Below are 14950 nucleotides of genomic sequence, written 5' to 3' on the forward strand. Positions count from 1 at the left end.
ATGTAGCGGACTCTCATTCACAAAAGACCGTCCCATAATTGTCAGCCTTTAAGGCACCATAAGACTTGGTTGTTCTTGTTGCAACAGACTAATCCAGCAACCTCCCCAAATAAACATTTGTTTGTAGTTATATTCACAAGCTTTCAGCGTATCGAGCTTCCTGCTCGCCCCCGCCCCCATGTGTGCTGAAGGAGATCAGATGATTTTGCTTCCAAATTCCTTGTGGTCACTCTGCAGGAAGGGAGTAGGGAAGGAGTACATGAGCCTGAGACTTGTCCAGGCTCTCTACATAATGATAAAACAGTTCATCATGACCTTCAAACAAGGCCAGTGACAATGGAAAGGACGGAGAGGCAGTAACACAAAAGCTTAGTACAGCACAAGGTTGTGTAAGCGCCAATATGATCAGCTACCCTGCTGGACGGATCTTTCCTGAAATGAAGGGACAGAATTATGCAATTCTTTCAACTGGAGGGAGGGGGTGGTCTCCACTGTTGCCATGGATCAGTTTGAAAGCAGGAGCAAAGACCCATCAGAGTAGCAAAAAAAAAGGATGCTTGCTAATCCAACACATTTTGGACCCAACTGATCCTTCTTCAGAGAAATACAATCAATTATCAACTCTCTTTTTTAAGTCTAATAGCTTTGTACGCCTTGTTTATTTTGAGATTTATATTTGATAGACCAGTCCATATTTTTATTATTATTTTTACATTTCTTTGAAAGACCAGCAGGGTCTGAAATGCATTGGTTAACAAACATCCTATTTTGACTACGCCGTTTATTCATATATTGGCTTGCTTATGCACCTGCTTTCGGGGTTTCCTATTTTTATTGCACTTTCTGTGTTATGGATTAATTAGTCTGCACACTGGGATTATTCACCTTATTTGTATGGATGGATTTTCCCAAAGAGAAAAGTTACTTTTGCAACACTATTTTGCCTCCTGGTCAAACTGTGGTTTAAATTTATTTTGTATGCCGCCATTCATCCAAAGATCTCAGGGCATAAAAATACAAATAAAAAAACAAAATACATAATGAAAACAAAAACAAAGCAAACCAATAACCCTCCACTCCTCATTTTTGGTGTGCACCACTGTCTCCTGGGACTATGGACGACTTCATGTTAGGCTGAAATACTTGCCTCTGGCTCCCTTAAAAAGGACTTTGTAGTGCTTCTCTAGTCTCTTTGCCATGTAGTTAGCATTTAATATTGCAATCTCTGATGCATGCTTGAGACCTTTTCCTCCCATCATCTGAAGGGACAAAGAGCCAACAATAAGAACATGTAGGTTAAGCAATTATTCACTGAGCCTGCTATGCACACTTCCTCAGATGTATCAGATTCTAGAAAAATAAAGGGTGCCTCTGCCATTATCCATACAGCTATATATGAAAGATATACGGGAATGAATCAATCTTGACAAAAACTATTTGCCCGTGTCAGCAGTGTGGTACTGATGCCTGGCAGTGCTAAGTACCATCGGGATAAAATGGTTTCATAGAAGGGACCCTAAGGATCACCAAGTCCAACTCCCTGCAATGCAGGAATATGCTGCTGTCCCTTATGGGGATCAAACCTGCAACCTTGGCATTATCAGCACCATGCTCTAACCAACGGAGCTAATCCAATTGGTTCATAAACTATCCCAATCAGTTCTGAAAAGGCATATGAAGCTACCTTCTCCCAGTGCAGGCCATGGGTCCCTCTAGCCTAAGATTGTCTAGCCTGACCTGCAGCAACTCTCCTGCAGCTCTCTTCCCCATCACCCGATTCTTCCAGTTGGTACTTCCAGCAAGGTACTCTTTCTGGGACCTTCTGCATCAAAGCATTTGCTCTATCCTTTAACTTGGGCTCCTCTCCTAGCACAGGTTATTTCCAGAATGAACATAAATGGGCAACTCTGAAACTGTTGCTAGCCAAACATGATTAGCACACCCTCATTCCCACTGTGAAGTTCCCAGGGTCCGATGAGCTGGGGAAATAAATGCATTGGCTTGAATCTAGAGTCTCACAAACGAGAGGTTGCTTATGCAATGGACCTTTCCCAACCTATCCTCTAAAATATCACCCCCTGCAGCCCCCAAAACGCCACTCTGGAGAAGCAGGAAACCTTCCAGAACAGTATGAGGAGTGTGGTGCAGGGAGCTGCAATGGAACAAAAAAACCAATGAAAATCAGGTAGAGCACCTTGCATGAGGGGTGCTCCGTGTGCATAATGCACCCCTGATCCTCCCCTCTCTGATCCTTTCCTTGCACCATGTTCTGTGTCATGGAGTAGCAACCCCTGGAGAAACTTCACGGGGAGCTGCAGTGGGAAGCAGAGAGGGTGTGAAAAGGCCCTTCCACTTGGCCAACACTTCCACTAATCTCTTCTTAGAGAATTAAGCTAATCTGCAGAGTCATCCAGATCCCATGGTCTTTATTTTCAGCACCATGGATAGTCCCTTGTCCCGTGTTTCAAAGTATACCTTTATAGGTTAAAAAGGTAAAGGACCCTTGGACAGTTAAGTCCAGTCAAAGGCGACTATGGGGTTGCGGCACTCATCTCACTTTCAGGCTGAGGGAGCTGGCGTTTGTCCACAGACAGCTTTCAGGGTCATGTGGCCAGCAGGACTAAACCGCTCCTGGTGCAACAGGACACCATGACGGAAACCAGAGCGCATGGAAACGCCGTTCAATGCAGCACTACCTATTTATTTGCTTCCACTGGCGTGCTTTCAAACTGCTAGGTTGGCAGGAGCTGGGACAGAGCAACAAGAGCTCACCCCGTCGTGGGGATTCAAACTGCCGACCTTCTGATCGGCAAGCCCGAGAGGCTCAGTGGTTTAGACCACAGCGCCACCCGCGTCCCAGTTATACCTTGATATAAGCCCAGGAAATAGGCAATATAGCACTGGACCCCCAAGGAGCAGCACTGATGGTTCCCAGTGGGCTGGAATCCTTATCGTGCTGCAATGCAATGACAGGGTGGCTGGGCAGGAAAGGAGCCAAATGCTTCTTCCTAAAATGGAACCAAGAAGAAGAAGAAGAAGAAGAAGAAGAAGAAGAAGAAGAAAGAAGAAGAAGAAGAAGAAGAAGAAGAAGAAGAAGAAGAAGAAGAAGAAGAAAGAATTTAGAAATAAAACTCTCTCCCACTGCACCATCACGATCGTGTTAAAACTAGCTTAAGACTTTTATGAAGGCATCTTAACGTTAGTCCAATATACAGTGGCAATGTTCCACTTAATGTAATCCCACCAATAGTTCCAACGTAAAATAAAGGTTCTTTAAATCAACAAAATAATCCTTATATAAAACATCAAAGGCTCATAAGGAATCAAGCTTTCCATCTTTCTATCCATAGACAGTCATCATTAGTGAGGCTATGTACTGCCACATTCCATATCTATAGCACTGGACTAATATAAAGTAGTGGGGGGAATTCTCTTGCTATGAGAGCCAGATACGTACACTCCAATCGGTCCCATTCCAGGTCCTCCTCCCCCATGAGGAATGCAGAAGGTTTTGTGGAGATTTAAATGAGAGACATCTGACCCATAGTCTCCAGGACGGCACAGACCAACCTATCAAAGGAAGGAGAGCACAAAGTTTCAAAAGCGAAAGAGAAGGGATTAGAGGGATGAACAAATGAGATTATTTCGTTTTTCAGAATCAAGTCTGCTGATGAAAAGAATTAAGATTCTTTTAAAAATAGAAGTTTGCTGCTGCTAAAAAAATCAACAAAACAAAGATTAACATATAGCTCTACCTTATATTTAAGTATATTTAAAGCTGTAACTAAATTTCAGTATTTTTTTTACCTAAAACAAAACTTGTAAAATGTAGTTTTAGATTTTACGGAAAGATCAGAGACAAGATTCTTGATTTTTTTAAAAATAACAAGATTCATAGTGTGGTTAATTATGTCAAGTCAATTATTATTCATTATTAAAGTGGTACAAAATTTCACTTTTAACATTTATTTTTAAGCACGATTCGCAAATTCAGTCAGGGGTCTGCATTAACAGAAAGAGCCTATAAACCGGTTTCCCACCTGAGCATTCATGTTTGCTCCATCCAGGTAAACCTGGGCTCCATGTTTGTGAATCAAGTCACAGACATCACTGATATCCTCTTCAAAGACACCATTGGTCGATGGGTATGTGATCATGATAGCTGCCAGGTTTTCCTTGTGTTTATCCACCTTCAGAAAGGAAGAAAAATAGACAAAAAAATTGTCAGGGAGGGATCAAGGAAATCAGAGCATTTATAGTAGGGGTAGCCACAGAAATTGCTTAGAAGGTACTTGGACATTTTGTTCCATATCTTTATTTCTATGCAGGCAAGCAGGCTAGAGACTCACTTTCATTGAAAAATGAGAACACAGAACCTGGGCTACCACCGGAAGCAACAGGTTGGTGACCTCGATTTACAGTCTTCCTTTGAGAGGATGCTTTATTGCAGCAAACACTTCATTGCTACAGTTGCTTATCATCAGCTCTTTCATGTTATCTGGTTTCCACTCAAATTGTAGCAAATAAGAGGGAAAATAACCGTGAAAAACGGACGCACTACAGAACTGACTCTAAAAATTAGATAGGCTATTGCACATGTTAACAACTGAAGCTACACATTTAAGTTTTGCATAATATTATGCCAAAAAAAGAGAGACAGGCACAGCTTCCTCTTCTATGTAATTTTATATGCCCATTGAAAATTAAAGAGTTTTTAGCCGAAGCTTATAATACCATAATGCATTCAAAAGAAGGGCAACCAACTCACCATAGCCTTAAGATGAACGATATCGATGCTTCCATTTTTATCCACTTCTACTGGCTGAATCTTCATCCCTGCCATCTGAGCACTGGCTGGGTTAGTGCCATGGGCAGATTTAGGAATGAGACAAACCTTAACGGGGGGAAAAGTTAAGAGAGCGTCAACCTTGCATAAAGCCAACTAAAGGTACATTTTGCAGCCCTCTGAACTCTCTTCAGATGTTCAGTTTGATCACATGAAGGGGAAAGAGGGAGAATTCTGGATGTGGGAGAATTCTGCCCCACCAGGAAGCTGTGCGTGCCAGGGGCACCCCCCAGGAAATGCCATCTGAGTTAGTCTGGCGGGAGCTGCTTTATTAGTACGTGCAAGTTAGTAAATGAAAAACGGTGGCACTTTAGACAGTGGTGCTTCGCAACCCCACAGAAAGTGAGAGGAAAAGAAACTGCAATAAATTATGGATGATAAATATTTCTGAATGGGGGAGTCATCAGATCTAAAAAGATGCCTATTCTGCAGCAAAAGCTGAATCAAATAGTATGTCGCTAATTCATTGATTTTGGAAGAAGAAAACAGACGTCTCCTTGCTTCATAGATTCAGGCAGGTAGCCGTGTTGGTCTGACACAGACAAAACAAATTAAAAAAATTAAAAAGTTGTCCAGCAGCACCTAAGAGACCAACTAAGTTAGTTCTGGGTATAAGTTGAAGAAGTGTGAATGCACATGAAAGCTTATACCCAAAACTATGTTGGACTCTAAGGTGCTACCGGAAATTTTTTATTTTTTAAAATTTATTCCTTGCTTCATGGTTCTGAGTCAAGTATACAGAGTAAACAGCCAATGTTTATCTGCTATTTAGTTTTTTAAATTGGGTGCATTGGTTTGGGCAGGGAAGCAAGAGCGGAATTTTTAAATGAAGCCCTAATAATAGATTGTTTGTTGAAAAGCAAGAATATTGACGCTAATACCTCTGCATGTTCAAAGTATCCTAGCTATGAATTTCAATTAACAACACTGCTCTAATCCCAACACAAAAGCCTTCTGGCTGCCCCAGTGAGGTTTTGAAAAATCTCAGTACCCAGAGCCAGCCCCTGGCATGCCCTTTCTTCTAATCTCAACTCTGCTTTCATGCCACTAATGTGCTAGCTCCTGGATTTCTGCAGCAAAATGGCACAATGTGTGCCTAGCTGCACTCCAGATACAACAGAATATACTATACTTCAGCAACAACTTTCATTGATGGGTAGATAACTCAGGAACAAAAACAGACCAACAACCACTTTCAATAAACCTGTGCAATGCTTTGGTATGGATTATGTTTCACTCTTTGCTGCTATACTGCGAGCTGTTGGTTGGGGTACATGAATTTTGGCTGGCTTTGGCGCAGGACCGAACTTCAGAAACAGAGAGGATTCTGAAGCCTAGAAGTATTGCTATACTGATCCCCTGTTCCTGTCCCAGCAAGGAGAAAATAGTTCCTATAGTCATAGTGAGCTGGGGGCAGAAAGGTCCCTAAACCCAGATGCATAGGAAGTCGAGGTAATTTTATTGTTTTAGTATTTTAACATTTGTAGGCTTTAAAGTAGGGTTGTGTTTTTTCTTGTTTTATCTTTTTGTAAGCCGCTTTGAGGGTTTTTCTTTTTTTTTCAATCAAGCAATGCATAAATTTTATTAAATAAATAATAAACTGCAAAAACCAGAATGAGCCCAGCAGAGGCAGGCACCACAAACCTTCTTCCTAAAATAAAAGATACCCACTCACAACTGACCAGAACATTTATGGACACCTGGTAAGTAATGTCTCTACTCTAACAATAAGGGCTTTAGGTATCCCATGTGTTTACAGAACTGCTTCAATGTGGAACACAAAATATGGTTTATTCCGGTCCCTTCCCTCTATCTGTTCCCTTGTAAAGTGAAAACGGCAAGTTTACCGTTTATTATGCAGTTCTGCATAATAGAACTACTTATCAAAAGTCATGTGGTTCAACAGTGATCTGTGGCACTTACCGGTGGTATTTATGGAATCCTGACAGAATAGCTACTTGTGCACGAAAGGGAAAGACGTTTGCAGTGTAGTTAGTCTCTCAATAAAAAGGAGAGCGGATGCAAAGGTAAACAGAGGAGCTCTTGCCCATGCAAACAGGCCCCAAATCATACATTCAGTACAGCCATGCATTGATAAACAAGTGCCACCCCTAAGCATGAATAGTAGCATGCAGGATTGTCAGTTCAGGAGTTAAACAAAGTTCATCTTTTTCACTTACACTTCTGTGCCATTCTCCTTTTGAATTTAAATAAGACTTGATTGCAGCAAGTCCAGCATATTCGCCTTGAGCTCCACTGCAAGACCACAAAGCTTATTATAATATATATATAATATATGCGTCTGAGCAGCTCGGCTCAGCATCCAGTTTTTGAAAATTTAATCAAGTCAGTTTAATCATTCACCAGGAACAAGTATCGTTCATGTCTACAATTTGGGCTGCGCACCCATATCCTGTCTAGCTGAAATATATACACACAGAAAACAGATGTGAAATATAATCTCTTATTGGTGCATGACACAATTTAAGTCATTCGAGATTAACAGATTCTCATCTCTAAGCGGTTCATGCTACAGTATAGCCTTTTTGCTTCCCTGAAGAAGTCAAGAAAAGGGAAAGGCGTCAGGATATTCAGTTAACCAGCATATTGTAGCAATGCTGTTCATTACAGTTGGCTATTCCTGACCTGGCCTTTAACATATTTAACATTTGTTAAAAAACCTGAAGCATTTTTGCTAGGGATTGTAGGGAAAGATCTGCCAAAAAAACTGAAAAACATCTTCATGTATACAACAATGGCCACGAGAGTTGTAAGGATGGAAGACAGAAGAAGCCCCAACTAAAGAATGGCAAGAAAAATTGATGGATTATGCAGAACTGGCAAAACTGACATATAAACTATGGGACAAGGATAACTGACTTTAAAGATGAATGGGAACCCTTTACAAAGTATTTGAAGACGCAACAAAGCGAACTGGACTCCTTGGCTGGTTTTGAATAAACATTCACAAACTTTTTATTGATAATAATCAGCTAAATAGTTTGAGGATCTATACAACTGTGTAACATGCAGAAAACAGCATTTTTAGAGAAATCAAAGACTGGAACCGAGGGAAACCTGGGGGTGGGGGTGGGCGGAGGGAGGAAAAATGGGGGAAAAAATAAGGATGATATGTTTCTGGATAATATGTTTTGTTTTAACTTAGAATTTAAAAAGTTAAAAAAATAAAACAAACAGAGATAAAAAGGGATATTCAGTTAACCAGCATATTGTAGTAATGCTGTTCATTACATTCATGGTCATTCCTGACCTGGCCTTTAACATATTTAACAACAGTGAGCAAATTTGCCAGTAGGGCTTCTTCTGTCTCAGGGCTTCTGCAGTGGGGAAAACTCTGTCATTGAGGGGAAGTGACCAAACTGCTGTCATTTCACAGACGTTATCCAAATCACATGCAACTTCAGAAATCAGATAATTGCTACTGGAACCAAAAGCACTGCCTATCCTTGTAGACATCCAAAATGTAGTCGTTTTCACTACATCAGCTCAAACCTTTCATTCTTGAGCTGTCTATTGTACCACATGCACACATGCCATTTGTCACATGTGATGGTGCAACATGCAGTAGGTGTGCTAGGAGGAATATCTGGGTAGGGAAATGGATGTGTGAAACAGCCCTTGGGAAAAGTAGGAAGTACAGCAAGTGTGCCTGAAAAAACACTGGTTCAAGCAAGATTGTTCCTACCTGTTCGGTTGAAAAGAAATTCTGTCATAGCCTGTTATCTCACACAGATCCTTCTCAAGCTCCCTGAAAAGCTGCTGGTATCCTTGAGCCTGATCTAGAGGTACAAAGGGGTGGATATTGGCAAATTCTTTCCACGTAATAGGCTGCAGAAAAGAAAAACACAAACACGGAAAGGAAAGTGAATACTTTTGGGTTGAAGAATTTTTGTACACCAATTATATAGGATACTTATGATATATGACTCTTAGGTTTCCACACCGTAAGAATAGGTTGAACATTATTACCAGCTAGAAAACATGATTATGAACTAGAAAAACCCCCACATTTTTTAAAAATACAAATCAAATGCCATTAAAAGTCATCAGTATACTATTTCTTCTCTGCATTACAGAACCGATTCATTTAGCTGAACAGTTCTGAATATAAATAATCTAGAAAGTTGTATGAAATAGAGCAGGCTTCCTCAACCTAGGCCCTCCAGATGTTTTGAGACTACAATTCCCATCATCCCTGACCACTGGTCCTGCTAGCTAGGGATTATGGGAGTTGTAGGCCAAAAACATCTGGAAGGCCGAGGTTGAGGAAGCCTAAAATAGAGCAAATATTTAAGGCAAATATTATCAAATACGTCTCCACCCTTTTGAATTTAAATAGGATTCTGTGTCCACGTTATCTTAAAGTGGATTCCACAACTTTCTTGTTTATCTACAATGATGCATAGTGGGCGCATCATAGCAAGTGGGTCTTGTGATTTCAATTGTTATTTCAAAAACTACCATATGCCCAAGGTTGCTGGGACCATTCACAAGAGCACTTCCACAAGAATCTCACCAAGACACAAAATACTCTTAGGAGAAGAAAGCTTATTTAAATCTACCCCCAATCTTTAATTTTACTTAATGTTCATAAGGAATTCTGGGTGAAGGGCTATTATTGCTTGATTAGCTACACATCTCTCAGAAAATAAAAATTAAAAAGCTTACTGTAAGTTCTGATGAACTATTCAACTTCATTGTACAGGATCCCTGAGGAGCAGAAAATGTAGTCAGTAAGTAAAAACATTAAAACAGCAACAAGAATCATGCAGAAGAAAAGAAAACGTAGTCAGTATATTTCAACCAAGGACACCAGCAACTGCCATTTTTTTTCTTTTTAAATTAATACCTACCAAAGGAATCATGCTGTGAACTAAGGAAATATCTTTGTTTTCTAATCTCTTCATATACCGGACAATATTTGTTTCAGAGTGATAGCTGGAGACACAAAAACTTACGTTAGCAAACCACTTAACTACACAAGCCATGAAATACATAAAACAATGAAAACCACTGGAGCTTTCCTACCCCCTCTTCAACTTTCCTATTTATCTCGAAAACTGAAGTTAAATTTACTTTCTCTACATAATGCAAACAGTGCAAATACAATAAGCACTAACTGGTTAAAAGGTTTCGTTTAGTGTGTTGTCCAAATCCAGAATTGTGGTTAAGGTCTCTCCTTCTTAATCATGGTCTATAGCTAAGGTTTGCCCTACGGCTGTATATTTTGGTTAAGCAGGAGAGACTTCCACATTGATCCTGGATTTGGATATATTAAACCAAACCTTGGTTTAGCCTGGAGAAACCCAAGTGGATGCAAAATGGGAGCCAGCCTGTTCACACGGTAACAGTAAACCAAACTTGGACTTACACTGAAGTGCAAACCAGGTCATGGTGTGCTACTTAGTAGAATCATGACTGTCCCAAGAACAGTATGCCCATGCTATCAAGTGATAGTGTCAGGGAACTGCCATTGGCTCAGGGGCGAGGGGGGGAAAGGTGGATGGATTACAGAGAGCCCCCAAAGATCGTGGGAAGCAGCACCTCCTCAGCGGAGGAAGGAAGCCACGCCTCCAGTGGAGAGGAGCTGCAGGGCTCGGAGGAGGCAAGGTGGTGCCAGGACACCTTGCCTGAGCAAAGTGGGGAGGAGAGAGGTCCCCCTTTACCCATGCCTTCCTTGCGCAGAAGGCTTTCACGCAGAGAGGGGAAGCGTAGGCTGGGGGTCATGAAACTACTCTGCTGGGGAAAATTTAAGGACCGCCCACTCTCAGATTCTGCTAGTGAATGAGCAAGACGTGGAATAGAGGCGCTCTGCATTGTAAAGGTTTTTAGCATCGATAATAAAGTTTTAGAACAGACCAGTGAAGCACCTTGCCTGATTGCTCTTGAGCAACCACCTGATAGCCGTAACAGGAATGGGATTGCTAGATTGAGGCATATGGGATTGCTAGATTGAGGCATTTCTGCCCACAGTTATTTAGGCTGCAGTGTAAATATGAATGATAAAAACGTAAGCTAGGTAACTCAATCCTTAACTTGCCCCGTGTCGTAAGCATCAAATCCCCAGGGTCCTGGATCCCACAAGTCTCTACGTCAACATCCCACCCCCCCAGCGTGAACACGCTAAGTCACCAAACCCCACTATGTGTGCGAGTGATCTCAGCCTGCTGGGGTGGGCATGATGACGTACAGCGCCCCCTGGTGACGGCGGCAGTCCTAGGCATCCGCGGTTGCGGGGACAAGCTGCCGCCACTGCCCCACGGCTTACATCACAGCAATGTTTTGAAATACTAAACCAAATTTCTCTCTCACAATTATAATCCCGTAAACTTCTTTTCTCAGATGATCTCAAGGGGAAATTAATTAATTTCACAAACCTGTTGAATACCTGATGTGTTAGGAATTTCGATGTTCTCTTAAACGCAGTGCCAAAAATACCTCTCGTTTCTCCGTCCATGCTCTCAGCAACCAGTTCCTTTCAAAACAAGACAGACAGGGCGGCTCTTAAGACGTTATTCGTTATCCCTCAAAAAGAATTTATTCTGTCAGGTAGTAGGGAAAAAACTGTCCTTGTTTCAGCACTTCTGCTTTCATGGTATTTATGTAAAGGCAAATCTTTCTCCAGCTCCCTGGATACAGGGAAACCCTGTTATGCCTAATTCAAAAGCAAGGCAAATTGCTCTAAAAAGAAGACTGCCATGAGCATTTTGTCTGCAAGGATATTTTCTTTAAAAGTTTTCTCTTAATCTGAAGTATGTACAAGACATAAGAATTAGAAATATCTGGGTATACACTTCTAGTCTTTCAGAAGGTGGAAATAACATTTAGTTCCCATAAATCAAAGTCATTAGAGGAGTTTTTTTAAATAAATAAATTGGGGAAGGTAGAAGATTTTTCTTTACTGGCCCACCCTTCGCATTGCTGAAAGCTAAGATTCCCTACCATATATTGTGTAATGCAGAATTTTGTGCTGTACAAGTTGTTTAAATTGAACTCAGATCCCTCATCTTGCAAAACAATACTCAAACCTCCTTAGCAAGAGGTGGAAGTGGAGAATTAAATCACCAAGGCAGCTGTCCATTTAAGGACTCAAAATTTAATGCTGGCATTTTGCATCTGTCAAGGTCATGCTGACTATAATAGTAAGGCCAGGAGGAGCCTGAGTTTCACTATCTCTTCCCTCTGGTGTGGTGTTCTGTACATAGTATGCTTAGTGTTAAGGTTTAATCTTATTATAAATTATTGTAAGTTTAAGTTAAGTCTGCTGCAATTGGATTTCTTATGGACAGGGCCAATCCTGAATGTATTGGATTTATGACCATTATGCTCATTTGCCTTCAGTAGCAGTAAAGCTCTGCTGGATGAAACACAATTGCCTCTGGTCTATTATTTAGGAATCCTGCAACGTGCTTAAGTCTTTACTCTGCTAACTATATGCTGGAGTTTTGATCTGGATCAACATTGAGTAGAATACATGACAAAGTCTACCAATTAAACGTTAAGCACTCTGATCTGCGATCTACTTACAGCGGAAGATTCACAACCAAAGATCCATAACAAATCATCCAGGTCTTTCTCAGTTACAGTTTCATCTAGAGATACTCCAAGCTATTGACAGTTGGAAGGGAGGAAGGAAAGTTTAGTGCTGAAAAAACAGTATACTTTCAAAGAGCACAAAACAAAACACTAAAGTAGTGTAACAACTGTTGACATTTCACCAACGTGATGTGTAAGGTCACGATTACTACAACAGGAGGGAAAAAGTAACAAATTTTCTCATCAGGTTCAAATGATACCCGTAGAAGCTTACAATAATCTTTTGGCATTTTCAGTAGCTCCATAGGTTTAATACTGTATACTGCAATTCTTCTAGCCTTAACTATAGAAGCGCATCATGTTTTACAAAACTGTGCTTAGCAATTTCAGCAACCTTCCACTATGTATCTGCTCAGTTATTTAAAATTTAGGGGAGGAATTCAATGTAGTGCTAAGGAGATGGTGTTATCAGTATTAGCATTTCTGCTTGCCTAGTGGAATGATTGACCTTCTCCTCCACCCATTTACTATGGAGTTATCCTGACCTCCCCAAGGCAATTTGGAGGATGGGGGAGGGAAGGAAGAAAACCCCCGTGTTAGTGGAAGTCCTTGCATAGGCTTCTGCTAGTGGGACCAGTAAATGGAATCTGCCCCTTACATTTTTCCCCTCTAATGAAAGTGAACTCAGAAAATGTGAAGCAGAATTTAAAAATTCAGACCCCAAAAGAAAAGGGTGTGCAACACTCCCTCTCTTTACAATTGATTTATCTCTCAATAAATCTGTCTGGATAATTCTAATACATCATGTTACAGAAGATTCAGGTTACGTGTTTTTGGGTTGTGGATCGCGGGAAATCCAGAAGTACCGGAATGGGTTACTTCCAGGTTGCGCCGCTCGTGCATGCGCAGAAGCACCAAATTGCGCAGACACAGCGCTTTAGGATGCAAACACTGTGGGTTGCAGACATGCCTCCGTCACGAATTACGTCCACAACCTGTGGTTCCACTGTATATTGTTACTATTGTATGTTGACTTTCTAACCTAGGCAGGCTCCCAATTTTCCCCAGTTCTTCTGTGACTATCAGAGGGTTCTTGTTTTCCAGAGATGAGCTATGCAAAGTTTCACTTTGGCAGTAAGATCAAGACCAACTTCAGAGTGACACACAACGTACACAGGATTGTTTGGGGCTTCCTGGGTAAAGCACAGCCAGTCCTTTCATGTACCATGCTCAAAATTGTTTTCATTTTTATGCAATCCCAGAAGATTTGCATCAAATCTGCCTTTGATCTTTTACATCTCCAACAATGCATATCTGATTGTATGTTTTACTCAGTCTATGCGAAGTTAGATACCACCGAAGTGCAGCCTCGATTTTTCTCCATCACACTAGTGCTTAATGATATCATAGGAAAGTTTTCAGACAACCAGCCCCAATGTGACATTGAAAGGAACACCATCCAAGAATAAATTTAGCCATCACTTACTGTACCATCATTGTAAATCCGGAGGTTTATCTGCCTCTGGGCTGCTCGGAGCAAGACTTCTTGGACGCCACATCCACACTGGATTTTCAAGGTATCAAAAAATAGGTCATGTTGCAGTTTATGACCAGCTCTCTTCAGACCTAGCAGAAATAACATGTGAACTCTTCGCTCCACTGGCTGCTCACATTTCTATAATGTTCTGCATATAATATGCAGTATTTTGGTTGATACGGTTTTCAACAACAATATGCTGGGATTATGGATTTCTACTGGTGTTATAACAGACTTGCCTAAATTTGTTCAGAGTTGGCAGGTGGGGGTAGCCAAATCTGTCTTATGAATCACTATAAACTGCACTGTTGCCTATTTCCCCACCTCGTCTGGTTCCTCAGGTATGCAGTCTTCCAATTTATCTTAATCCTAGTTCAGTGTTTCAGTTTCTTCTGCTAAAGCTCTTCCTCGAGTGCCTATTTTATCAGATATTTACCACAGAGCTGTTTCAAAGTGAAAGGGCCTCCCTTATGATGTCTACATTTTTTCTGGTTAATAAACAAGTTTTATTATACAAGTTTTATTACATAAAATGTTTTATGAAGACCAGTATACAAATAAGCACATAAAACAGATTTCAGTTGTTGCACAGAATATTGAAATCTTTGAAGAGTCTCCATCATGCAGCCATTAGATTAATTTTAACTCACCTTCAGCTAAGATGAGAGTGGCATTATGCACCCTCCTAGCAATGTGCTTTAGTCCGTTAGCGCCATGGTAGACTCCGAACATAGCAGCCATATTAGCCAGAAGTGCCTAAAAGGCACAAAATTGGGGGGAAATAAGTCAGTTCACTAGCAGGTTAGTGTAAGGTGTTTTTTTTGGGGGGGGGTGTCTTGGAGTATATTTAGGAAAAAACAACCCACTAATATTTAAAACGGAGGGACGTGGGTGGCGCTGTGGGATAAACCACAGAGCCAAGGACTTGCTGATCAGAAGGTTGGTGGTTCGAATCCTCACAACAGGGTGAGCTCCCGTTGCTCGGTCCCTGCTCCTGCCAACCTAGCAGT

At 41.1% G+C, this 14950-nt stretch overlaps 1 protein-coding gene across 1 annotated transcript in view; it reads right to left on the minus strand.

Moving 5' to 3' along the window:
• GLDC (glycine decarboxylase) overlaps window positions 1-14950 on the minus strand; it is a 37763-nt gene that overhangs the window by 4723 nt on the left and 18090 nt on the right. Inside the window, exons 9-21 of the mRNA XM_081176237.1 lie at window positions 14591-14696; window positions 13890-14029; window positions 12395-12475; window positions 11245-11342; window positions 9721-9805; window positions 9536-9577; window positions 8553-8695; window positions 7027-7102; window positions 4769-4894; window positions 4041-4190; window positions 3458-3570; window positions 2867-3008; window positions 1148-1259 (exon numbers count right to left, since the gene is read on the minus strand). Of these exons, the coding sequence (XP_081032363.1) occupies window positions 1148-1259; window positions 2867-3008; window positions 3458-3570; window positions 4041-4190; window positions 4769-4894; window positions 7027-7102; window positions 8553-8695; window positions 9536-9577; window positions 9721-9805; window positions 11245-11342; window positions 12395-12475; window positions 13890-14029; window positions 14591-14696 (1414 nt within the window). The remainder of the gene's footprint in view (window positions 1-1147; window positions 1260-2866; window positions 3009-3457; window positions 3571-4040; window positions 4191-4768; window positions 4895-7026; window positions 7103-8552; window positions 8696-9535; window positions 9578-9720; window positions 9806-11244; window positions 11343-12394; window positions 12476-13889; window positions 14030-14590; window positions 14697-14950) is intronic.

This window comes from Podarcis bocagei, assembly GCF_964188305.1.
Source record: "Podarcis bocagei genome assembly, chromosome: 17".
In the NCBI taxonomy this organism is placed as follows: domain Eukaryota; kingdom Metazoa; phylum Chordata; class Lepidosauria; order Squamata; family Lacertidae; genus Podarcis; species Podarcis bocagei.